We start from the raw sequence: 25,053 nt of genomic DNA, 5'->3' as shown, positions 1-25,053 counted from the left end.
CGAAAGAGGATTAGGGCCACTGTGGAAAAAACAAGTGAGTTCTGAGTTTAAACTCAAAATTCTGACTTTTTTTCTCAGAATTCTGACTTTAATCTCAGAATTCTGACTTTTTTCTCAGAATTCTGACTTTTTTCTCAGAATTCTGACTTTTTTCTCAGAATTCTGAGTTTAAAGTTAGAATTCTGAGAAAAAAGAATGGGGAGGAAGATTTAATTTCCCATTTTTTACTTTCTACATCAATTTTAAATGTCAAGAATAGGTCAAATAAGCAAAACAAAACAAAGAGAATATATCAAACTACCATAATTAGCACATTGGACTGCTTCATCAAAATGCCTTTTCTTTCTCTTATAGTACTTAAACACTGTATGGTAATTAGTATCAGGACTTTGATGAGATTGTCTTGGAAACTTTCTATTAAAAGGAGAAACCACACAAGCCTAGAAAGAGGAACAGTGACAGGTCATATGTCCGTCAGTTGCTCCTCTAAATGGAACTGGTTGACAGTTTAATGAACTGTTTAAAGGATTTGATCTGAGTCTCCCTGTTCAAAAGGAACAGAAGAAATAACTCTGCGAATAAACCAATTTCTCTCATTTTGCAACAATATGCTCTGGGTAAATTGTTGCTCTTGCAAGACTCTGCAGCACCTATTGACCTCTCTCTATTTTATCCCTTGACTTCCTGCTAGATTCATTGATACTAAAGACTTTCCGTCACTGCTATGGATCTTCAAAGAGACTGGTTGGTTGCAGTCCAGGAAATAGAACTATTAAGAAAAAACAGTCAGATTGAAAATTTCCCAGTCACCTGAGAACACCTCAGCTTTTTGGATCAATGGATTCTTAACTACAGTGTAAAATTGGTTTTTATTTTGGTTTCATGGTTAATTAAAATTGTACATGTTTAAACTTCTTCAGCAATAATGCAATGGTCTCTGTCAGTCAATTAAAGGAGATGGCAGCAATATGGCAATCTACGAGCGTGTTGGGACATGGTTTTTGTGCAAACCACAGGCCTCCTTTCAGTCAAACTTGAAAGGAGCAAGCCGCATGTTCTGGAGTGAACTCAGTCTCCCAGAGTGCCACATGTTCCCTTTGTCTTAAGACAGTCAAGGAACTCCGTCTCCCAGGATGTAACAGGATAATGCATTTCCTGTGATCTGGGCAATGTCACACAAAGGTGTCAAGAACCACGAGGGTCACTCCTATTGGTCACTCTGGTCCAAGACCTGTGAGGTCACGGGGCCAATATAAGGAGAGGTCTCCCCAAAAATCTTTCTCTCTTCTTCCATCCCGCCGAGGGTGGAAGGCTGCTCTCTCTCCTCTCATCCCTCCAAGGACGGAAGGCTGCTACAGCCTCTCTCTCCTACATCGCCAAGGGGGGGCCTGGCTGATCCAGCTTCCTTCTCTATCCAACCCACAACCGGAGGTCAGAGGTGCAGCTCCCAGCTCACCCCTCTCAAGGAAATCTCCTCGCCCTTCAAGCTCTACAAAACTCCTCGTAGCGACGCGATGTCCTGCAGGAGAGCTTCAACCAGCATCTGAGCACACGGCTCGACAGAATCGCGGATGCAGAACTCTACGACCACAAACCCAGGAGACATCACAGAACTGCAACTGGACTGCAACTTCTTTCCCCTTTCCCTCGGATATGTGTTGTGATATTGTGGCAACAAGTTATTTGAAAGTAATTGTTAGTTAGACCCTTCACAGGGCTCCTTTTCAGGTCTCTCTGACTCTTGCATTATCTGATTAACATCTACACAGACACACGCATAGTCTCCACCTGGTTAAACCCACCCCCGTAGAGCCACCTCAGAAGAAGGGGGGGGGGGGGGGGGGGGGCTCTTATCTTAGGGGATAAGCTACCATTTTGAAAGCATTCTAGAAAGGTGTGAAATTTGGTCAGCCATTTTGGGAGGCCCCACATTTACATTCACACACACACTCATATTTAGTCAGTTAGTCATTAGTTAGTTTGATTGTTTAGTAATTTGTGTTTTTATACTTTATTATGTTAATAATAAATGTTCTTCTTTCACAATTGTTATTTCATTAATATTGCAGAAGTGAATTTTGCCAACAGTAACACTGTTAAGAACTCCATAGCCTTCACTGTTCATTATATAATCTTTAATGGTAAAATATTGAGATTTCTAATTGAACTAGATCTAAATGAGACTGATCTTAATCAATAAATTGGCTATCTTTTCCCTTCTATGAAGGGTGGTGCCCCGCGAGAACTTTAACCAATTAAAGTTATGATTTAATATTAATATTTTAAATATTAATGTTTTATATTTGATTTTGATAACCAAATTTATTGAGTGCATAAAGGCACACCATTCTATGGTAACACTTTTTAAGTAATTCGAAAGTGGCATCTACCGAATTTATACTGGATCCTTCCTAACTCAGAGGACGATAAAATCATCATGGATGTTTTAACTAGCTGTTAAAACATCTATAATGATTTTGACGCTGGTAGGATTTCCTCCTGGATTGTGCTGCTCATCAGTCTGACAGGTTGTCAGTGTGTGTTTGAGTGGGAGAGAGAGGGAGAGAGTGAGGCATCCTCCTTTTTTTCAGTTCAGTACCATTTTCTACCATTTCTGCGGATCCAACAATTTAGATAGCAGCTCTAAATATAGAATGTTCTCCATCACACACAAAATCTATATCTGATATCTGTACACACAGCCCCCCGTCTCTCGTATGGGATGGCAGGCTGGGGGGGGGGGGGGGGGGGGGGGGCAAATCTACAGGGTATATGGGATTTTATTTATTGGGTCATTTAGGTTTTCTAAGATGATAACTTCCCACCTCGTCCACCAGCAAATCACCTACCGACTGTTTTGAGAGTAATCTGAGGGTGATGCACCAACTTTGATCATAAATTGTTCTTTAATATTGTCAACAACGATTACTCTGGTGGTAAAATGCAGCACAGCTTTTACCTCAGTCCCATGGGACAGCATGATAACCACACAGCAGTCATAGCGTGAGTGGTCTTTCTTGGACAAAGCTGACAGCTCATGCTTGATTTGCTGAAATGTGAAGAGGACTGTTAGCGACACAAAAGGTTTCACATGTGGTTTCATACACAGAGGCTGTGGTAAATTATTGTCACTCTTTTTTTCAGATTGGTTTTGACTTCCACTATGAATCTGAGCGTCTTGAATCGTCTCTCCAGCTTTTCGGAGTTGATGTTGGAGCCTCTGCGATTGCTCAGCTCGCTCTGAGGGTCAAACTCCACGTTGTTTATGATGAGGCAGTGTCCACATGGGCTGGCGTCCATTTTGTAGCCCTGGTGTGGGGAGTAAAAGGAAAAGGGAAGTTTCTACAGATTGTACAGCGGTGTTGGTCTTTCTGTTGTTTGTAAACTGCACAACAGATAAATGGTGCTCACCTGAATACTGTCCCGTCGTGTTCTGCCCTGTGGCCTTAGTCTTATGCTCTCCCTTTCAGGTGCTGTGACATGAGCATTGATACGTGTTAAACGAGAAGGAGCTCAGATTGTTAACAATATGTGATTTATATGCATATCTTACATGGACTGGGAGTAGTACTGGGTCGAGGAATGGGCTTGACAGGGTCCTCATCTCTTCTCTGCTTATCCATCGGGGAAGCTAAACAAAGAGCACATGTGTGAATAACATGAGGGACTGCAAGTGTTCAAATTACTGGAGTTAATGTAATCAGATGATCAGACTAGTTTCAAGACACTCAAGGGGAAAACTTAGGACAGGAAGAACCTTTTCCTTTTGCATTACAAGAATAACAAGTTAATACAGAGAATAAATTCAAAAAGCCAAGAAAATGTTAACTTTATCAGAGGACGATATTTTATGTACTTCGCAAAAGAAGCTGAAATGTTTGGAGTAGTCGTACTAAATCTGAGTATGTTTTGTATTTGGGGTATTTTGTGGATAAACTTGAAATGTTGAGAGTTAAGTAAACTCTTCTGGTCAACCAGTTCCACTTAGAGGAGCAGCTGTCGGACATGTGACCTGTCACTGTTCCTCTTTCCAGGCTTGTGTGGTTTCTCCTTTTAATAGAAAGTTTACGACACAATCTCATCAAAGTACTGATATTAATTACCATACAGGGTTTAAGTACTAAAGGAGAAAGACAAGGCATTTTGAAGTAGCTGTCCAATGTGCTAATTATGGTAGTTTGATTTATTCTTTTTGTTTTGTTTTGTTTTGCTTATTTGACCTATTCTTGACATTTAGAATTCATTGTAGAAAGTAAAAAATGGGAAATGAATTCTTCTTTCCCAGTGCTCGATGTATTCGTGACATGAACAACCTGTATGGGTCTTAATCTACCATATTGGTGTTCTAGTATACTCATCTGGAAAGACCTGGGTGATGCAAGTATTTTTCTCAGGCCAGTGGACAAAATCAGACGGTGACACATTTATTTTATTCTGCAAATGTTTATTGCGATGTAATATCAGCATGTTAACATGTCAGGAGTCTACACAGGATCTGCAAAAGAAAAAAAATATTCAATTAAGTACAATCATTTAGCTTTTAAACATTGTATTATAGATTCTCTCCGGACACACAGGGACTTACATTCACACAGGTAAGCCACCCCCAGGTACTTGTAAGTGCCTACACATGTGTCTCCATGCACATTGTTGCTTGCATCGACAGTACAGCTGTTTTTCCCATTACAGCTGTGGATGCAGAGGAACAGATGTGTTTTGGAGGTGATGCATTTTCATATCTGTTATCACAGCCTCTCCATCTGCAAATGATTATACTGTATTTAGTAAAAGGTGAACAACTGTACCTGTCAGCAACCTTGCTAGTGGGCCCGGAGCAGTCCACATTCCTAAATTGAGATTCAGGCCGTTTGTAGGAGCAGGTAGTCTGGTCATGGCGTCCGTAGTCAGCTCCTATCACCAATATCACCTGCCCAACATCTGACACAAAGAAAGTAGAGAAGAAATAAGTAGTGCAAGTAATTTCGATATACGTAGCTCATCCATTGACCGTCATAAATGCAAAATAGAAAACTGGTTTTAATCTCACCACAGAACAAATGTGCTGAGGACCCCTCACATGCAACAACACGAACTGTTAAAGTAACACAAATCCCATTAGACATCACACTTCCAAACGTATTTACAGCTTTGAGTTGATTAGTTTTTGTGCACGTGTGTGACTGACTTGCTGGGACACAGGTGTAGTTGGTCTCCAGATATTTGTAGATTCCAAAGCAGGGGTCAGAGGTACGGACGATATTTGTGTTTATCTCACACACCTTCTTGCCATCACACCTTTAGGAGAAGAGCGTGTTTTTTATAACAAAGCAAAAGCACAGGAAGGTGTGAAGCGACAGATACTGCTCAGGCGGGTGGATCCTTCCCTGCCCAACCTATCCCAGAATTTGTCGTGCATTGGTGAAGACTCTTTTTTCAACGTTTTCAAAAAATTTGGTCACAACGAGACCAAACGCACAGCAAATGGTGTCCACAGGGCAGCTATTGATGGAACCTGCATGGCTTAGGAATGGAAAGATGCGTTTTTGAAGAGCCTTAGATATAGGACAGCCAAGTTATGCTGCTATGATGCCTTTGTCTTTCAAATGCAGCCTCAGAAGGAGGTGTGCCCTGAAATGGGAGACAGCCACAGCGTTTATCTTCCCTCCTAATCTGCTAAATTAATTTCTCAGAGTATTCATTCTTAATGTGTTGAAAAATCCTCCCACCATGAGTGTTCCCATAATGGAATTATTCAATTTCCTCATTCCTACAGTACCTCCCTATTTAACTCCTATAAAAGCAGTTGGTTACACAATTATATTCCAAAGAGCATCTACATCTTACAAAATGAAAACAATTATTGAACATGATCATTCAATCGTGAATATTGATTTAAACTTAGTCATTTATAAGGATGAACCGATAAATATATTTTTCTTGACAGAAAATTCAGATGTTATTGAAATGAGTACCTATTCTTCAAGACATTCACAGTGCCCATTTGAGAACAGCTTGTATTGGCAAGTTGTTGTGGAGGTCGGCCCGCACTGCAGGTCTCCTGGTTTGAACGTCCGTACAGGGCTGCGTCCACACGGACCACTCCAGTATCTGTCATAAAAATATAGTCAACCTGTGAACTATTTAGATAAAGAAATGGTCTTTCAAACATTTTGTTAAAACATGCAGAACAAGTAAAGGTCATAATTTATGGTCGGACGGTGACATTGGTAATAGACACTTAGTTACTTTGCAGATGAATAGCCACTGTTAATGTGCACCATCTGAAATGTGTCAATGCCTGGACAATAGTTGAGTTAATTTATTATGGCCTCCAAGAACAGGTGTAATATTGATTGAGGACACAAAGATATAGAAAATTCATACCACAGCTCAAGCGTTGGACATTTCTGCCATTGTCACAGGTGATGACTGTCTCTATGGAGACTGTTGAAATAACAGATATGAAAGTACAAATTGAAATGTGTCCAAGGCACATAAAGAAAAATAAATCCATTGTTAGAACATAGTCTCTCATTTGTTTACCTGTTGTCTGGAACAAACATATTGTTGCCAGCACTGGAAAAGAAACAAATTGTCAAAATGTATCAGAAAAAAAACACAACCATAAGTTACAAAGTTACTTACTTAAAATCCCCAAGATAATTAGGTTGGATTCATAAAAAAAACAAAATATTCTGCTCCCAGACAAATAATAGGAAAAATGTGACACACCAATCATTTGTGCCAAACAAACACACAATTAGAACCCTGGCACAACAACAAGCACATGGATGAAAACGTTTTCATCCCAAAAAAGCAGTAGGGCAACAAGGGAAGTCAGCTTACATCCAACTGGTAGCAAGCTTGTTACCAATAACCTTCATAAGCTGCCCCCATAGACACACAAAATACACAACTCATAAACTGTAAAAAAAAACAAAACAAAAACAAACTGTACAATTGGTCAAAAAGCAGAATAGAGTAGTTTTTTTAGTAGTAAAAGAACATTTATTTATTCATTTAAATGGGAAACACTTTTGAACAAATGTTGATTCGATCAGAAAATATGAAATATATAGTAACACTATATAGCCCTTCCATCAGGCTTTATTGTGTGGATCAAATGTTCCCTCAGGAGAAACGACTCCAATCACAAAGTTCCCAGCCTCTTAAGAAACAGCAGAAACATAACCCACATCGATATTCTTCTAGTTAGCGGTCAGAGGTGTACTCACACAGTGTGGTGCTGAGTTGGAAGTGGAGCATGGTTTTGGAATATCCTGTCCAAGCAATGATGGTGACTGGACAGCCTCACCTGTATTTATTGTGCTTGGTGGAGACCTGTCTCTGCCCCTTTGAAAAAAAAAGTGCTTGGTCTTATGCAACTGCATGTTTCTTGATGATTTCTGCACTCATCTTCCTGCTCAAGGGAGGTTTTTCCAGCCAGACCAGAATGACCTCAATGATATCTCTGATTAATCTGCTTTCTTCCCCCATGCAGGTCTTAGAATTTTGAGTCTTTCTTCCTTGAAGGAGTCCCCTTTCTATTTAAGGTGTACACAGACTGCAGAGTCATATTTTAAGGAGTTAGTCCCCATGATCGTTTCAGTCCATTTGGTTGTGGGACTATTTAATGAACTGTTTAAAGGATTTGATCTGAGTCTCCCTGTTCAAAAGGAACAGAAGAAATAACTCTGCGAATAAACCAATTTCTCTCATTTTGCAACAATATGCTCTGGGTAAATTGTTGCTCTTGCAAGACTCTGCAGCACCTATTGACCTCTCTCTATTTTATCCCTTGACTTCCTGCTAGATTCATTGATACCAAAGACTTTCCGTCACTGCTATGGATCTTCAAAGAGACTGGTTGGTTGCAGTCCAGGAAATAGAACTATTAAGAAAAAACAGTCAGATTGGAAATTTCCCAGTCACCTGAGAACACCTCAGCTTTTTGGATCAATAGATTCTTAACTACAGTGTGAAAATTGTTTTTTATATTGGTTTCATGGTTAATTTAAATTTTACATGTTTAAACTTCTTCAGCAATAATGTAATGGTCTCTGTCAGTCAATTAAAGGAGATGGCAGCAATATGGAAATCTATGAGCGTCACAGAGTGGAAATATCTAGTTATGTTTGTTGTTTCATTTTCCTGTTATATATATATATATATATATATATATACACATATGTCTCACTTCTGCCATGTCACTAACCATTTTTTTAACTCTCTTCTCTCCCCTCCCCTCCCCATTTTTCTCCACAGTCATCAAAGTGTTTGATCATTATGGAAACTGTTGGGTTTCTCTATAGTTTTTAAGACCTTCTATGTAGAGCACCTTGAGATAATATATATTATGATTGGGCACTATACAATTAAAACTGTATTGAATTGAATAGAAAGAGCATTAGTTTCTTTCTCATGGTTGTAAAGAATTGCCTGTCAAGAAACCTGTTTGAATGAAACATATAAATATACACCCTAACACTAAATGAAGAAGGTAGGAACCAGGAAATGTCACTTGATACCTTTCCACTGCCTGTGTGACGTGTAGCTTTTTGGAAATTGCAGGTAATTTCCTTATGATAGAGGACAACATGAGAGTGGCAAGACAATGACCTTCACACTGTGTTTCAAGCATGCAGTATTTCCTTGAATTAGCTTCACAGTTTCCTGTTAAATTATGATTTTGTTAATAGCAGGGAAATTCACTGTGATTACAATAAGGGAAACAAACGGTAAATACTCAGTATTAAAGTATTACGTTATCCTCTGTTGGAGATTGTTAGATGTTAAAATGTTGTGAACCACTGAGACCATTTTATCCACGGCAGTAAGAGAGTGAATGCAGATGCTGTAAACAGTTCTTGGCTCTTTATATAGAATTGAGTGATGATGAGCATCAGTACATTCACATCTTCAGCATGAACATGCATCTATGATGAATGACTGAATCCACTGAACTGACTGAGAATGGTACTGTAAAACAGAATAAAATATACATATAAAGTTTAGAATTAATAACTTATCCCTGAGTAACTCTGTAGTACATCAGGTTCAATTACTTTATTACAGGATTTACCACCAACAACACCCCATAATAATCATTCAAACGGAATAGCTAATACATTGTATTTATCCATCAATTGTAAAATATTTTTAAAGACGATTCCAATTGGCCAACTATTTATATATCTGAAATTGCACAAGTGTTTTTTTAAAAGCTTTTTTCTCATCTCATTCTACAGAACAATGCCACATTCACTATCTCATGTGTGGAGACATTTCACCCCAGCCAATGTAGAAGGAAAGGCTGTGTGCATTTGCAAATACGATGCAAAGACCTATGTTAAGAATGACACAAAGATGCAGAAGCATATAGTCAAGAGCCCAAGTATCCTCAGGGCTCAAATCAGCCTATGACAAAACAAATGTTTATATGTCTGTATATGACAAGGTAAATATAGTTAGTATAAATTACCCACACAATTTCCCGTAAATTCCCGTTAATTCCCATGGAAAGTTTCCAACTTTGAATATTCCCGAAATTTTGCAACCCTAGTCACAACTCAGAGGTAGCACATAAAATAACACAATTTGTGCTCAAACAGAATACAATAAAAATGTTGTTTTTAGAGTTGCCACTGCTGGTGAACTGGATGCCTTGTCTCTCATGGTTGTACCCCCTGAGAGTGTAGCTGTGGAATCACATTGTATCCCACTTGTTTCTGCGCTCACTGTTTGCATAAAATGACCAGACTCTGACATGAGGTATGTTGGTGAAAATGTCCGATTGACTCATTCTGCCCCTGACCAGCTGTATGTGCTACATTAGCTGTATCTGTAGCCCAGTGTGTGTTGGATTATGGACAATGCAGCTGTAGAAAAACATACGAGTATAAATGAGCAGCAGATTAACCAAAAAATATCAATCACATCTGTTCACAGCAGGGTAATTTACTATTATTCACTACTATTTTGTCAGAAAAGTACAAACATTTTTAACACATTGTTGACAAGATCCGTAGAAAAGAGACAAAGCCCAAACTGATCATCATGTTGATTGACTGCCATTTAGAAAACGGATGGCTGTCGTCACCAAAGTAATAACAACTTTTTACATCATCTTTCCATGATCACACCTACGCCTGAGAGATTCATTTAGAAATGTTGCCAGCGTTTGAAAGCACAGAAAGCTGTGCCAATCAATAAAATCAAATACACACTAAGGCATTTCAGTAAAAGCACAATTTAGCAAATTCATACATTTTACGACTCTGCTGAGACATAATCCAAAAACATTACAGGCAAGATTTATGACACGGAAAATACAAATGTTGAACCTGAAGCTGAATGTGAGACAAGCTGAACTTTTCTGGGTCTATGTTGGGGTTTGAAAGTAGAGAAGTTTTCGGAGGAAATTAAAGGAACCAGGCATTTGCTTGTAGAGCCCTTTTGCAGAGTTTTGAGAGACCTCGTTGTTCACCTGGAAATAAGCCACAATTAACAATCAGTTGTGTTTATGTTTAAATGAACATGACTGAGGGGGTGAAATAGACCTGCAGTTCATTTATTGACAATAAAATTAATAATAAATAGAAGCTCACCATCATCAACATGGTAACCAGGTCATCAATAGCAGCATTTTCCTCAAGAACAAGGTCCATTGTCTCAACATACCAGGATCCCAACTTGGGGTCTCTCCAAGAAACATAACCTGTAAATGTCACATGGTCAAAATGGCATTAGGGAGGACATACGTAGAAAATAAAAAAAGTGTATCTGTAGCTCTGACACAAACTTGGACAGAAACACACCAGGAAAAGTTGAGTAGGACACCAGGATGTCAGACGGCGTGGGCAGAGTGGCTCTGGCGTCCGGTTCATCAGGCGTGCTCAGGGAGTCGCTGCTGGACGACATTGGAATGGCGTCTGTCTGGTCATCTGCTCCCCTGAAGGATGGCTCAACTTCGTCGGGGGACACCTCAAAGCCTGTGTCTCTTTCACCTCAGAGACAAAAGCATTTCCCCTGTGAGACCACTCAAAGTGCATGTATACGCTCTAATTGTTGTAAAATGGACAACATATCTTACACATGACTTATGACTGGTTCATTCAACAGTTTTATTCAGTGTTAGCTACCTCCTCCACACGCCTGGATGAAGAACAGTTTGGGTTTGCCTTGTAAAGAAGGGCAACGCTGGCCGTCGAGGTAGTTTGTGATGTGTTGAACTGGGACATACTGTCCGTCCACACCATACACCGCACCAGGGAAGCGGTTGTGACTCACCTATAAGTATAAATATGAGCAACACATCAGGTCCCAAATGTCATCTAGATCTGAACTTGTGTAGGTCAAAGAAAACAGAACGCAGCAACATTAATCCATCCTTTGGTGTTCACAATACTTTTTTTGCAGCAGGCATTTTGTTATTTTTTGTTATCCTAACTGCGGAGGACAATAAAATCATTATGGATGTTTTAACTAGCTGTTAAGACATCCATAATGATTTTGACGCTGGTAGGATTTCCTCCTGGAGCTGCTGATCATCAATCTGACAGGTTGTCAGTGTGTTTGAGTGGGACAGTGAGGCATCCTCCTATTTTTCAATTCAGTACCATTTCTACCATTAAAATAGCAGCTCTAAATATAGAATGTTCTCCATCACACACAAAATCTATATCTGTACACACAGCCCCCCGTATCTCGTAGGGGATGGGGGGGGGGGGGGGTGTATGGGTTTTTATTTTTTGGGCCATTTCAGTTTTCTAAGATGATAACTTCCCACTGGTGGTAAAATGCAGCACAGCTCTTACCTCAGTCCCATGGGACAGCATGATAACCACACAGCAGTCATAGCGTGAGTGGTCTTTCTTGGACAAAGCTGACAGCTCATGCTTGATTTGCTGAAATGTGAAGAGGACTGTTAGCGACACAAAAGGTTTCACATGTGGTTTCATACACAGAGGCTGTGGTAAATTATTCTCACTCTTTGTTTCAGGTTGGTCTTGACTTCCACGATGAAGTTGAGCGTCTTGAATCGTCTCTCCAGCTTTTCGGAGTCGATGTTGGAGCCTCTGCGATTGCTCAGCTCGCTCTGAGGGTCAAACTCCACGTTGTTTATGATGAGGCAGTGTCCACATGGGCTGGCGTCCATTTTGTAGCCCTGGCGTGGGGAGTAAAAGGTAAAGGGAAGTTTCTACAGATTGTACAGCGGTGTTGGTCTTTCTGTTGTTTGTAAAGTGCACAACAGATAAATGGTGCTCACCTGAATACTGTCCCGTCGTGTTCTGCCCTGTGGCCTTGGTCTTATGCTCTCCCTTTCAGGTGCTGTGACATGAGCATTGATACGTGTTAAATGAGAAGGAGCTCAGATTGTTAACAATATGTGATTTAAATGCATATCTTACATGGACTGGGAGTAGTACTGGGTCGAGGAATGGGCTTGAAAGGTACATCCTCTCTTCTCTGCTTACCGACATCCATCGGGGAAGCTAAACAAAGAGCACATGTGTGAATAACATGAGGGACTGCAAGTGTCCAAATTACTGGAGTTAATGTAATCAGATGATCAGACACTCAAGGGGAAAGTTAGGGGAGGAAGAACCTTTTTCCTTTTGCATATTTTATGTACTTTGCAAAAGAAGAATGAAGCCAAAATGTTGGGAGTAGTCGTACTAAATCTGAGTATGTTATGCATTTGGGGTATTTTGTGAATAAACTTGAAATGTTGAGATGCTGGTCAACCAGTTCCACTTAGAGGAGCAACTGACGGACATGTGACCTGTCACTGTTCCTCTTTCCAGGCTTGTGTGGTTTCTCCTTCTAATAGAAAGTTTCCAAGACAATCTCATCAAAGTCCTGATACTAATTTCCACACAGTGTTTTAAGTACTAAAAGAGAAAGAGGGGGCATTTTGATGAAGCAGTCCTATGTGCTAATTATGCAAGTTTGATATATTCTTTTTGTTTTGTTTTACTTCTTTTACCTATTCTTGACATTTAAAATTGATTGTAGAAGTACAAAATGGGAAATTAAATCTTCCTCCCCAGTGCTCGTGGTAGTCGTGACATGAACAGTTATGAGTGTAGGTTCACTTACTGATTGGGAGCGGTCGGACCACAGGGCGGACAACCTTAGTGGGTGTAGCAGGCTGTAGATGAACTACTGGTACTCCATTCTGCAGGAGCTCTGCCAGACTCTGCTGACCCGTCTCCTGAAGACACTGCAGGAATAAAGGAAAGGCTCGACTGCCGCGGGTCTCTAAGTCCCGGACCAACTGCCTGGCCTGGTCACGTCTGGTCCCAGAGCTCTGAAAGAAGAACACTGTGTCAGGACAGTGGCAGCATCATATGAAATCCTCACGTTTTGGGTAAACACCTATGAAATATGGTGATAAATTAGCAACTCGGTATTGGTAGTATTGGTCTTAATATTTCATCAATACATGTTTCTGACTTGTCTTCTTCCCCACAGTCCTTGTGCTGTATCGTTGTAGCTCCAGGATCAAGGCTGTGGCCACATCGTGATGGCAGCTGGTTGTGGATAAGGATTACAACTAGATTGCTAAGATATACAATATATATACACTCACATGAACTACTATTACTGGCAATTGACTATCATTACACTTGTCATTACTGCTCCCTCCATCTCTGCCAGACATTTATTTTGTATAGATACTTTAAACCATGACACACCTCTGGATTTAGATTAGACACCATCTTATATCATGAATGTCATAAATATTATTACTTTGTCGATGTGCTCTGCCACTCGCGTGGAGTCCTGGGAGAGGGAACCCTCACTTATGACTCTCTCTGAGGCTTCTACTTTTGCTCCCTGTTAAAGGGGTTTATTGGTAGTTTTTTGGTCATTCTTGCTAAGGGTTAAGGGCAGAGGATGTCACACCTTTTTTAAGCTCAAAGAGCCATACTGTAATTTGTGAATATGTGCTTTACATTTATCGATTGTTGTTAAATGAGATTTGTTTATTTACTGTGGTCTATGAATAGGACATTTGTCTGGTATTTGTAAAAAAACAGTAAGACAATATATCATGATAGTATGTAACGAGCAAAATGCTGTTTATATTTACTTCCTATGACATGTTGCAATATATTATACCTGTATTCTCTACTCACTGAGCACATTGATAGGAACACCTGCACACCCACGTATTGACGTTATATTGACGTCAAGCATTAGGCAGCAGAGCGATGCAGAACATCCTGTAGTGACTGTGACATGACTGCCGGTATCAGTCGGGCTGACTCAAGTATTTCTGAACCTGCTGAAAAACGCGTCCAGTTAGCAACAGCTCCTCTGGCGACATAAACACCTTGTTTTTTTATTCCTATTGTAACGCGAGGGTTTCATGTGGGGGACTTGGATCACTCTCAACATGAAGGAACAACAGGATGGAGACAGATCACTTCCTGGTCAGCACTTTACTGTTCTCCACACTGGTCATCACGTCACCCACACACACTTCCTGGTTCTCACTCTCATGTGACTCAGCTGACCAATAAAAAGCCTGAAAGGCCTCAGACTGAGGTAAATGTGAACGAATACATTGGCAGATTCAACACATCAATACTCCTGTTTCTGTGAAACATTTAAATGTATATATATGTCAATACTGAATGTGTAGACATAAATATGTAAATAATTTAACCGTAAACCTTTGGAACACATTATAGTAAATGAACATAAACACATATATGAACTTGAACTACCTTAATCTCATCGATCATGTCTTGGGTGAAGACTCCTGTTTCCAGCAGGCTATCGCAGAGCGTGGAAGGGTCCAGCTCGCTCACCAGACTGACCCGGTTGCGCTGAAGAATCTTCTTGTGTTTGTCTTCCATCCTCCATCCGACAACAACACAGCACCTGAGTGAATGGAGACCGAGAAGCTGCCACAAAAAACAACTGACAACGTGGCTGTGGCGGAGTCGGTCAGTATTTTGGAGTAAAAGCGTTCCCCGAAATCTTTAGTTAAATGAAAAATATATAGACGTGTTTTTCGTGTACAAATGTTAGAAGTTGTTTCTCTTCCTGTGCCCGGTTGCTTTCGCTATTTCCTTGTTTACATCATAGCTGCCTGCGATTGGTCCATTGAGCGATCGTGCGTTCAAGAGTTGTGAGATTAATCGGAGAAACAACTTCCCGACTGTTTTTATTTATTAATAGTTTTTTTTTTTAAGATTTTTTTAACTTGTCTGTTTTTGTTATTTGACTGATTTTTAAATTGAATTTGATTTAAATTTGAATGATTATTAAAATGATTGATTTTGCATTGTAAAATTAAACTTTGTTGTCTATTCATGGCTGATTGTTTACATATTCTGTTTGTTTTGTATATTAAATAAATAAATAAATTCCTAAATAAATATATAAACCTGAAAGCCACCTCAAGTTGGAACAACTACTTTGTAGGTCTGCATAAATGTTGGTACACGGGTTGCCGATGTCATCACCCATAAAACAATTCATATTATTTTAAAATCAGCATTAAATAGTAGCTTCTTCTTTGTCTTTTGTCAATCTTAAACTGTACATCCATCTCTCCCAAGCACCTAACATGGAACGTGGATGTAATATAAAGAATAAACACAGAATTAAAATACAGAATTAAAAAGTAAAAAATTTTGCAAATTGAATAGGATTCTAAAGAGCCCACTAAAATACAAATATACAATAGGATTCAGTGGTAGTTTTTGCTTTGCATTTGTAAAGTGTTGATGCAGGATTAAGGAGCCATTTAGTGAGTTGATGGCTCTGCAGTAAGTGCTGTTGAGGACAAGTCTTAGTTATGATGGCCTTTCCCTGAGGGGAGAGTTATTAAATATTATAGCAGGGGCGGGCAGGGTGCGCAGAGTCCTGTTGTATATTTTGGAACACATACAAATCAGAAATGCGAACTTCCGAGGAGCGCATGAACGCACCGAAATTAAGAGGAGCAAAAACAAATCCCCAAATAAAAAAATTAACATTTTCGAATGAAACTGCTTCAAGAAGAAATCTGCAAATATTTACTCACACACACACATACCCCAAAAAAATAATGCGTGTCGATGGTCTTCAAGCCGAAAAACATACAAATGAAGCAAATATACTGACTTTCCCTAAATGAGTGTGGAGGCTGTGGCGCCTCCTCCCTCCTCTTCCCACCCGCTCCGCAGCAGCAGCAGCGGCGGCAGGTTGTGGTGGTCAGGCGGCCCCGCAGGCAGGAATCGTGGGATGCTGCTGAGCGAACACACCCTGTCGTTGTCTTCCGTCACATCAGCGTTATTAACGACCGAGGATCGAACCGTCGACAAATATGTGGCGTAGCAGCGGCTGATCGCTGAGGTGACTGTGAACATGAAGCTGTTGCATTGATGAGACAAGTGGCCGCTGAAGCAACGCCACTGACCCCGATGGAGCACAGACAGGAAACAGCGGGGGCGGCTTTACCCTCGAGGGATTAATAATAATTATAATAATGTCTCAGTAACATGTCGTGATGTCTGCAGCTAGCTGACTTGTATCACGTAGCCTGACTAGCTTCTGGTTAGCATGCTACCCTTTAAATCTCAGCATCTTCAGCTAATCTCGTCGTTTTTGCTTGACAGACCGTGAACATGGTGGTCTTCGTCCCGCTGACAGCTGTGCTCACGTGTTACAGGTAATCTGTGATGCCCGGGTCAAAGATGTCTGTGCTGCTGTCTGTGGTGCTGCTGCTGTCAGTGCTGCTGCTGACAGGGGCCACCCCTGAGATGGACCCCTACAAAATCCTGGGGGTGACCCGCAGTGCCAGCCAGGCTGAGATCAAGAAGGTGTACAAGCGTCTGGCTAAAGAATGGTAACTACATATTCACACGAGGCGCCACCTGTTCTCATAAATCCACTTTCTGAGTTTAATCTAACGAACATCTTCCTCTTCAAGGCATCCTGACAAAAACAAAAATCCAGGCGCTGAGGACATGTTCATCAAGATTACTAAATCTTATGAGGTTAGTCGCAGTTTAAAAAAAAGTGATCAGTCAACTGTATGTGAATGTTTGCTGTGATAAAAGAGAGTAACACCGAAGCTGTACCTCAATTAGAGGGCTGCATCTTGCGGAGGCTGCATTGGGGGAGTGACGCGGTTGGGCTATCCCATTTCGAAGGCTCCTTCAAAAATGTATCCTTCCCTAGCAGAGAAACGAAGGCTCCAATGGGTGGACCCTCCCGGCCCAACCGATCCCAGGATTCATTGCGCTTCAGTCACGAACAATTATTCAAATAATAATTCTCTACTCTTCTCATCTCATCTCAATATTATATACCAACCCACTGTCCATCCCTTTACTGGCTATACTAGCCCCATGCACAGACTTTACCACTACATATTCTTATATATTTATATATTTCTTTTCTGTTGTTTTTATATATATATATTTTATTGTACTATCCACTCCAGCAGCACAAGAACACTTTCCTATTGGACACTGACACAATCACATCATTGCATTCCATTCCTGTATCTGTAAAGAAGTGTACAAGCTACTGGATGATCTAAATTTCCCATGGGATTAATAAAGTATCCATCTATCTATCTATCGGCTCTCGCAAGCAGCAGCCAACCTGCGCTTGAGTATCGTGCTCTGACCCATCTGAACAGATGACAGTATCAAGGGGCATTCAAATGTTCTCCATGTCCAACTTGAGCTCTGTCGCTTGGCAGCAGCAACAAGGACGGGGGGCGAGCTGGTGGAAGCGTCTGTCGACCAGACCTTCTCCTTTTGGTTCACCCTTCCCAGTCCACGTCCATGGTCTCTGTGGGCCGGGTAGACTGCATCCTTCTTAGAACGCAGCCCCCTGAATTGAGAAACAGCTACAGTATGACTTCAGGATGTTGTTTCATATCCATGTTTGTCGTGCCCAACATTTAGATCTTGTCCAGCGAAGAGAAACGTGCAAATTTCGACCGTTACGGGCAGACCGATGACACCCAGCCGTACGGCGGCGGCCGCTACAGCCAGCGCCACGACAACTTTTACTTTGACGAGTCCTTCTTCAACTTCCCCTTCAACAGCAAGAACCACCGAGAGTTCGCCGACAGCAAGTACACGCTGCACTTCAACCAGTACGTCAACGACGTGGTGCCCGACAGCTACAAGAGGCCCTACCTGATAAAGATCACCTCGGACTGGTGCTTCAGCTGCATCCACATCGAGCCCGTGTGGAAAGAGGTGGTGCAGGAGATGGAGACTCTAGGTTTGCATTGAACACAAAACGTGCACAAATTACCCAGCAGCCCTGCCCTCTGTGACATTGATCGGAGGTTGACGAGCGCTTGTTTGTCGATGTGCTGTCCTTGCAGGTGTTGGGATTGGTGTGGTGGATGTTGGCTATGAGAGGCGGTTAGCCAATTACCTCGGTGCTCATCGCACCCCGTCCATACTGGGAGTCATCAATGGAAAAGTTACGTTTTTCCATTACGCTGTTGCAAAGGAGCATCTGAGGCAGTTCGTAGAGGACCTTCTTCCTCAGAGACTTGTTGAGCGGGTAAAATAATTTTTTATTTTTTTTCCACTGAAGATCAAAATATTAGGTCAGTGTTTGTGTCTGATGTGACAAGACTGATTCTTCACATTTATTTAAAACATTATATAAAGTCACCAGTAGTCATTAATGCAGGTCTACATTATCAGCCATGAATTATGGAATAAATAATGTTGAAAAAAATTCCATCCAAATAAACACACAGACTTTGCTGTCTTTCTATCCCTGCTTCACTTAGCATTACACAGTTGATCAAAGTTTGACTCCTCTAACCTTTGCATGTGAGGACTTGTTGTTTCCTAGTGGTTGTATCTAAAACTGATGTAAATCCTGCTATATTGAATCAAAATTATCATTGTAGATGACCCATAGACTTTATATACAGATGGTTGACATGACTGCTCTCTAAAATGAAGCCAGCGTGTCTCGATTGCCCCCTAGTGGCTGAGTGCAGTATAAGTCATAAACCTCACCTCTACGTTAGTTGTGTTTGCTGTCAAATACATTTTTCTCAAAGAGGATTTCTCTCCTTTTAGGTAGTTTTTATCTCACTTTTGTATGAGCAAGGGCTATTTCCAGAAAGTTTGATGATAATATGTCATTTGATGCTATTAAACTGGCTGAAGCGTCATGATTGACAGCTGAGATTGTTTGAGTGCAAGGATTGACCAGTCCTGAATACTGTGGCTCCCTCCCCTGATCGCTCGAACACTGACTCTGGCTATGCAGGATATTTTGGCTTCATTTATGGATACTGGGAGAAATTGGAGATCGACCATCTTAATATACAGTCTATTATTGTTATTAACATTTTACTGTATGTGCAGAATATCACATAATGGAGGAAACTGCTTTATTTGCAGTATATACAGAGCGATCTATTCCTTACACATCGACAAGAGTGAAACACGTTTCTTTTTTTATATTTCAGGTCACTGACAAGAACGACCTGCAGTTCCTGAACAGCTGGCACCAACTCAACAAGCCTCACGTGCTTCTGTTTGACCAAGTGCCTGCAGTTCCTCTACTATACAAAGTAGGCTCTTGTCTTGCAGTTTGAATCTACCTCAGGTGCCACTGACTTAGTCACCGCTTCATTGAAACCACCATGTTGGTAATTTATCTTCACAGCTGACGGCTTTTGCTTATAAGGACTACTTGCAGTTTGGCTATGTGGACCAGGGCCTGTCAGAGACGTCCGATCTGCAGAAACAGTTCAACATCAACACTTATGCTCCCACCATGCTGGTCTTCAAGGAGAGCACTGAGAAGCCTGCTGACATTATACAGGTGAATTACAGCAAAATGTAGCAGAGGAAGTAAAGTAGCTCCACCTTTCTTTTGATTTGATCATTTAGTTATTTGAACTTCTAAGTATTTGTTTCCATCAAAATACCACCTCACTCTGTCATATGTATATTTTTCTTCTCTGCAGGCCAAAGGAATGAAAAAGCAAATTATTGACGAGTTCATGTCGAACAACAAGTTCCTCCTCGCACCGAGGCTGGTCAATCAGAAGCTGTTCAATGAGCTCTGTCCTGTCAAACAGTTCCACAGACGCAGGAAGTAAGAGAACCTAACATTTTCTAAAGCCCATTTTCCGCTGGTCAAAAACATCTAGCTTTTATTTACAATGGGAATGTACTAAATCGTCTAGATACAGGTTTTAATCAGCTCATGATGGATTGAAGAAAATGAAAAAAGAAAATAACAGAAAGGCAACTTCTTCCTGGGTATACCCACTAATTTTGGTATAAAATTATCAAACCAAACTAATTTAGTTTTTGTTGTAATTCCGAATGTCATTTTAGTGATTTCAAGCTATGCAGTTTGTATTTACCTTTATCTGTCCTCTTCTCAGATACTGTGTCCTGCTGATCACACGTGATGAAGAGACCTTTACTTTCGGGAACCAGGCGTTCCTCTTATTTGCCTCCGCCAATACCAAGGAAGTTGTGAGGTTTGCGTACGTGTACCAGCAGCTACAGCAGCCACTGTGTGACCTCCTAATGCAGAACAAGGACAGTGCACTGTCACCGCCGCAGGTACACAACACATTTCGCTTACACTGTAAATCTGTATTTGAGAGTTTAGGATATATAAAATGTATGAAATACTATATTTTTTTTAAAGCGACACAATGCACCTTTTTAATCTTAAAATAGCTGCTGTGAATTTGATTCACTGACTTTGAATAGGGACAGTGGTGCTGCTGTCATTCCCACTACCTCACATCTGTTCTTGCTCTATGTAACCTTGGCTAGGGAGTATAATCTGGGAGAACTGTGTAACTGATAGTCGCAGTATAAATTTCCCGAACCAGGCCCAGTAAGTTTGAAAGTATTCCCGAACTGTGGATCAGATATCAAGACCTAGAAGTGATTAAAACCAACGTTTATCTCAAATTTTCAGTGAAGATTTTAAAATATCTGGAAATTCTAAACAGAGTTTGGTGAATTATTTACTTCTGGTTCATGAGAAATGTCCACCGTTCAGTTGTTTGGACACTGAGCCCAACAGAATGAATCACCATGTGTGACTGCAGGGGGCGCTATTGCTCAGTAAAAGTTACATGGTATTGCTTTAACATACAACAGAATACTGCATTGGTGCTTAGCTGCTTTAAGAAATGATTTCAAGGGTTATTCCTCACAGAGCAGAACAAACAGCTGTGAACAATTCACTATTCATAGCGTGACTTTGAAATACTTCCTGGTCACGTGTTGCAGTTGTAAAGGCCGCCTGTTGTTTGTGTCTGTTGTTTGTGTGAGCAGGTGGTGATCCTGGAGAGGCGTAATGCTGCGGGGAAGGCCTTCTTCAAGCCTGTGACCGCCTGGAACGGCAGTGACGAAGACAAGCAGTCTCTTCTGGAGGAGCTGGAGCGGCTCCAGAAGGACCCGTCCATCCTCGTCCACGACGCCATACTGCCGGAGCTCAACAACGAGTTTGCCTCGGTACGCTCTCTCTGAGGCTGAACGTTGCTCTGTTTGCCAAACCTCTGCCGCCACCAGTGCTGTTACTGAATGTTGTTCTCTCACTCTATAGATGTTCGTAATCCGATGGATCTATGCATCTTACGATTACCTGTCCGAGGTCATGGATGATATTCTGCATAACAACTGGTGGGTGGAAATCTCTTCAAGCCGGCGTACACTGTGCCATTAGAGACAGTTTCACATTTTCTGAGTTGCACGACTCATTTTAGAGTCTGACCAGATTTCTTCTTCGTCATGCTTTGTTTGACGTTTTGTCGGGGGGGGGGGGGGGGGTGCTATGACGATTTGACTAACTTCCCCGTGGAAAATAACGGTCTAACTGTACTTTGCACAATCTAGTCTCTTCTATTTACTTACAACATATTGCACAGTCCCTCCCCTGCTACTTATAGTATTTATTTTATATTTTATACTTTTTATATAAAATACACAATCGCAAACTCTTTGTGTGTTTAAATTTGTTGGGCAATAAAACACGACTCCGAGTTATCAGATGCTCCTGACCGCCCGTCAAACAGTAAGATGGATCTCTGACAAGTCAGCAACAACATTTCTAAAGTTGCAAACTATATAAATATAATTATCCTGAATTACGCATGACACTACATCACTATGTGTTGACATCTGTGATGACTTGCAGGCGTGAGATGATGCCTCTCCTGTCCCTCATCTTCTCCGCCCTGTTCATCTTGTTCGGAACCGTGGTCATCCAGGCCTTCAGGTTTGTTCATGCACCACACAAGTTTCACTAGGACGCCAAAACTGTAAGTAGGCAACAGCATCTTCTTCTGGGATTCAAGCCAAAGCAAACAAATGATGCTATCCATTTTACTTTGCTACGCCTACGCATGCCCCTCAGGACGAACGTTTTGTGTGTGTGTGTGTATTTTCAGTGACTCCAGTGAAGATAAACAGACCAAACCAAAGACAAAAGATGGAACAAAAGCAGAAAATGGGTCACCAGAGACTGCTACTTCAAGGCAAGAACACATTTAGAATTTTCCCACTTTATTCTGGCTGCAGGGTTTTTAAGTTTGTTGTTTTTGCTGTTGATTTTAGTCGACCCCCAAAGAAGAATTTTGTGGAGGTGACGGAGCTGACAGACATCACTTACATGAGCAACCTGGTGAAGCTGAGGCCCGGACACATGAACGTCGTGCTGGTGCTCACCGATGCCTCCAAGAACATCCTTCTCAGCAAGTTCGCCAAAGAGGTCTACTCCTTCACAGGGTGAGCTCAACCTTCTTCTCTGGGAACAAACTAGTGCAGGGGCCCATTCTAAACATGCCTGTTTGGAATGGGAGGTTTGTTTGGCTTGTGGTTAATGCTGGGCATAGCTTTTCTTTCTGAAATCATAAAAGTAGCCTGAGGTCCTCAGTGGAAGCCCCGAGAGCCATTCCACATTCCTGGCTGAGGACCAAAGGGGATCTGGCTTTTCCCGCCAGCTCCCACTCTTTGGAACAAGCTTCCTGAGGAGATCTGTCTATTTAAATTTATTTTAACTGCTTTCTATTATTTGCCTTTATTTTTGTCATTTTTAACTTGTTAAGCATCTTGAAACTGTGTTTTAAAAGGTACTGTGAAAATGAAGCTCATTATTAATATAACCTACATTGATGAGTCCCAGATGTTGCTGCTCCAGAGTGGTGAAGGTCTGTTTATTCAATTTGTATTGATATTCAATCTTTGAGCTGTTAAAAACTTCTTGAGCCCTTAACTATTAACATACATACAATAAAAACAGGCCTAGTGTGAAGCTGATAGGAGCGGTGCTCGAGATGTGTAAGACAGATGTTTGATGTTAATGGAATTATAAGATCGATTTATTGTTTGTGTGGATTCAACTATGGTACTTTACCACATTCATTCTTTCAACTCTCTTCCAGGAGCCTGACGCTGCATTTCTCCTTCCTCAATATTGACAAGCACAGCGAGTGGATGAGCATGCTGCTGGAATACGCCCACAACGCCATGCAGATGGAGGCGGACGAGGACGACGGTGGCCACCAGAAGATGGACTACACCGGCTACGTGCTGGCGCTCAACGGCCACAAAAAGTACCTCTGCCTGTTTAAGCCCGTCTACACCGGGGAAGACCTCGACAGTAAGTCATCTGAGGACGAAGGCGGCGCTTCGGGGGGGAGATCGAGGTCCAGGTCCCGGGATGAGCACCCACCGCGCAGATCCAACAGATCCCGCAGCATATCCACGCTGCAGACCCACCACAAACTGGACCGCCTGGGGCTGTGGATGGAGAGGCTCATGGAAGGCACTTTGCCTCGCTACTACATCCCAGCCTGGCCGGGACTGGACAAGATCACCCCCTGTAAATAGAGGGAGGGGAGTTGCGAAGCACTTGGTGTTTATTTCCTGTGGCACGGAAAGGGTTCACCTTGTCCTCTGCTGAAATTAGGCTAGAGCTGCCTTTTTAGCAGTGGAGATATTTATAGTGAAATAGGTCTTTGAAATTAGGGGAAATATTACAAACTTGGCTTTAGTGCATCTACTGTGTCTATATAGACATGTCTATTCGCATACACCTCTTCCACTCATCGCATGCTGTTTTCAACTACTGCTAGTCTTACTTTAATCAGACAAATGCTGCTGCTGCGACAGCCACATGTCCTCTCCTGCCCTCATGACCTTTGACTGCAGGAAGCAGGTTAAATACCTTTGACTTGATTGATGAAAACTGTGAATTGAGATGCATGTCTCTAAAACAAGATATCTTTGCCTTTTTATATATATCTGCCCACGTTTTATTCCCCTTACATTATTCCCTGAATGCAGATTTGCTCATGCAATATAGCGTCCTGCTGTAATGACAATGCCTTTTTATCAGGACCTCAGTGTTTTTCGTGGAGAAGAAATAAAATACTTGGTTACATGGAAACTGTCGGGTCTGTGGTTTAAAATGTTCTTCTGTAAAAAAACAAAACAAGAATTATTTAGCAGTCTCAGTAAGCCAGTAGCTGTTTGTAGCAAACATGATACAAAAAACTATTTCATGTTCTGAATGTTTTCCAAATGTATCTTTTATTGACTAATAGAGTATCATCACATCGCCTCGAGTTATAGACAAACACATGAAGGTTACTGTTTGCTTGCCTGGATTATTCATTTGTTTTGTCCACATTTAATGTAAGTTGATTACTCTAATTTTGTTGGTACAATGTTATGTAAATAAACATTATCATGCTATGTATAGGACTTGTATTTTACTTGAAAGATAAAGTTATCGTTTTACGTGGATTTATAAAAACTTATTTTTTTTATGTTCTCTTCAATATTTTCTTTTACAAATTAGTGTACAAATATCCACCATTGTCAGAATGTCTCATTTGGTCTTCAATAGTGTGTAAATCCTCTTGTTGGTTGTAATAAAATGCTTTATGTTTGTTAAATAAAGTTCAAAATGATAAGAAGTGTTATCTATAAATCAAGACAAATGAGCCTTGTGTGAAGAAAATGTGAATTTCTAATCTATAATGTTGTCATTTTACTTAACCATTCAGGAATGAAG

The 25,053-nt window shown here is 41.0% G+C and overlaps 3 protein-coding genes across 7 annotated transcripts; 1 reads left to right on the top strand and 2 right to left on the bottom strand.

The window, feature by feature from the left end:
* Nucleotides 1-4,423: 4,423 nt before the first annotated feature.
* On the bottom strand, nt 4,424-7,370 carry LOC128443082 (L-rhamnose-binding lectin SML). The gene is made up of 9 exons (XM_053425815.1): nt 7,236-7,370; nt 6,544-6,576; nt 6,385-6,444; nt 5,973-6,108; nt 5,186-5,295; nt 5,048-5,092; nt 4,806-4,938; nt 4,586-4,689; nt 4,424-4,495 (listed from the first exon to the last, which is right to left on the bottom strand). The coding sequence occupies exons 1-9, from the start codon at nt 7,264-7,266 to the stop codon at nt 4,485-4,487; spliced, it is 663 nt and encodes a 220-aa protein (XP_053281790.1). The 5' UTR covers nt 7,267-7,370; the 3' UTR covers nt 4,424-4,484.
* Nucleotides 7,371-9,952: 2,582 nt separating this feature from the next.
* Nucleotides 9,953-20,524, bottom strand: casp9 (caspase 9, apoptosis-related cysteine peptidase). Of its 3 annotated transcripts, XM_053425813.1 has the most exons (11): nt 20,375-20,524; nt 14,739-14,895; nt 13,102-13,312; nt 12,411-12,494; nt 12,269-12,330; nt 11,990-12,166; nt 11,817-11,906; nt 11,142-11,289; nt 10,818-11,006; nt 10,608-10,717; nt 9,953-10,486 (listed from the first exon to the last, which is right to left on the bottom strand). In XM_053425813.1, exons 2-11 carry the CDS (start codon nt 14,868-14,870, stop codon nt 10,382-10,384), a joined length of 1,308 nt encoding a protein of 435 aa, XP_053281788.1. In that variant the 5' UTR covers nt 14,871-14,895; nt 20,375-20,524; the 3' UTR covers nt 9,953-10,381. The 3 variants fall into 3 exon arrangements, with proteins under 3 accessions (XP_053281788.1, XP_053281787.1, XP_053281789.1); XM_053425812.1 differs by lacking the exon at nt 20,375-20,524 and having other exon boundaries at nt 14,739-15,132; XM_053425814.1 differs by lacking the exons at nt 14,739-14,895; nt 20,375-20,524 and adding an exon at nt 14,145-14,715.
* On the top strand, nt 16,181-24,955 carry dnajc16 (DnaJ (Hsp40) homolog, subfamily C, member 16). 3 transcript variants are annotated; one of them, XM_053425807.1, is made up of 15 exons: nt 16,181-16,356; nt 16,673-16,849; nt 16,934-17,000; nt 17,922-18,246; nt 18,353-18,537; nt 19,466-19,570; nt 19,666-19,824; nt 19,970-20,100; nt 20,396-20,579; nt 21,309-21,488; nt 21,580-21,656; nt 22,171-22,251; nt 22,424-22,510; nt 22,590-22,760; nt 23,417-24,955. In XM_053425807.1, exons 2-15 carry the CDS (start codon nt 16,683-16,685, stop codon nt 23,862-23,864), a joined length of 2,367 nt encoding a protein of 788 aa, XP_053281782.1. In that variant the 5' UTR covers nt 16,181-16,356; nt 16,673-16,682; the 3' UTR covers nt 23,865-24,955. The 3 variants fall into 3 exon arrangements, with proteins under 3 accessions (XP_053281782.1, XP_053281783.1, XP_053281784.1); XM_053425808.1 differs by having other exon boundaries at nt 16,620-16,849; XM_053425809.1 differs by lacking the exon at nt 16,181-16,356 and adding an exon at nt 16,424-16,557.
* The last annotated feature ends 98 nt before the right edge of the window (nt 24,956-25,053 follow it).

This window comes from Pleuronectes platessa, chromosome 6 (assembly GCF_947347685.1).
Source record: "Pleuronectes platessa chromosome 6, fPlePla1.1, whole genome shotgun sequence".
In the NCBI taxonomy this organism is placed as follows: domain Eukaryota; kingdom Metazoa; phylum Chordata; class Actinopteri; order Pleuronectiformes; family Pleuronectidae; genus Pleuronectes; species Pleuronectes platessa.
Note: the sequence above shows the minus strand (reverse complement) of the source record. Positions and strands in the feature narration are given on the sequence as shown.

What these genes read in the sequence shown, in the direction of transcription:
- LOC128443082 (XM_053425815.1), bottom strand. Translation starts at nt 7,266, where the DNA reads ATGCTCCACTTCCAACTCAGCACCACACTGT. An exon ending in GTGAATGTCTTGAAGAATAG is followed by an intron (nt 5,296 to 5,972) that starts GTACTCATTTCA and finishes CTTCTCCTAAAG; the next exon opens with GTGTGATGGCAAGAAGGTGT. An exon ending in CTCAGCACATTTGTTCTGTG is followed by an intron (nt 4,939 to 5,047) that starts GTGAGATTAAAA and finishes TCTTTGTGTCAG; the next exon opens with ATGTTGGGCAGGTGATATTG.
- casp9 (XM_053425813.1), bottom strand. Translation starts at nt 14,870, where the DNA reads ATGGAAGACAAACACAAGAAGATTCTTCAGCGCAACCGGGTCAGTCTG. An exon ending in GGTCCGACCGCTCCCAATCA is followed by an intron (nt 12,495 to 13,101) that starts GTAAGTGAACCT and finishes CTCTTTGTTTAG; the next exon opens with CTTCCCCGATGGATGTCGGT. An exon ending in GTCCTACTCAACTTTTCCTG is followed by an intron (nt 10,718 to 10,817) that starts GTGTGTTTCTGT and finishes TGACATTTACAG; the next exon opens with GTTATGTTTCTTGGAGAGAC.
- dnajc16 (XM_053425807.1), top strand. Translation starts at nt 16,683, where the DNA reads ATGCCCGGGTCAAAGATGTCTGTGCTGCTGTCTGTGGTGCTGCTGCTG. An exon ending in CAGTTCCACAGACGCAGGAA is followed by an intron (nt 20,101 to 20,395) that starts GTAAGAGAACCT and finishes TCCTCTTCTCAG; the next exon opens with ATACTGTGTCCTGCTGATCA. An exon ending in GAGGTCTACTCCTTCACAGG is followed by an intron (nt 22,761 to 23,416) that starts GTGAGCTCAACC and finishes ACTCTCTTCCAG; the next exon opens with GAGCCTGACGCTGCATTTCT.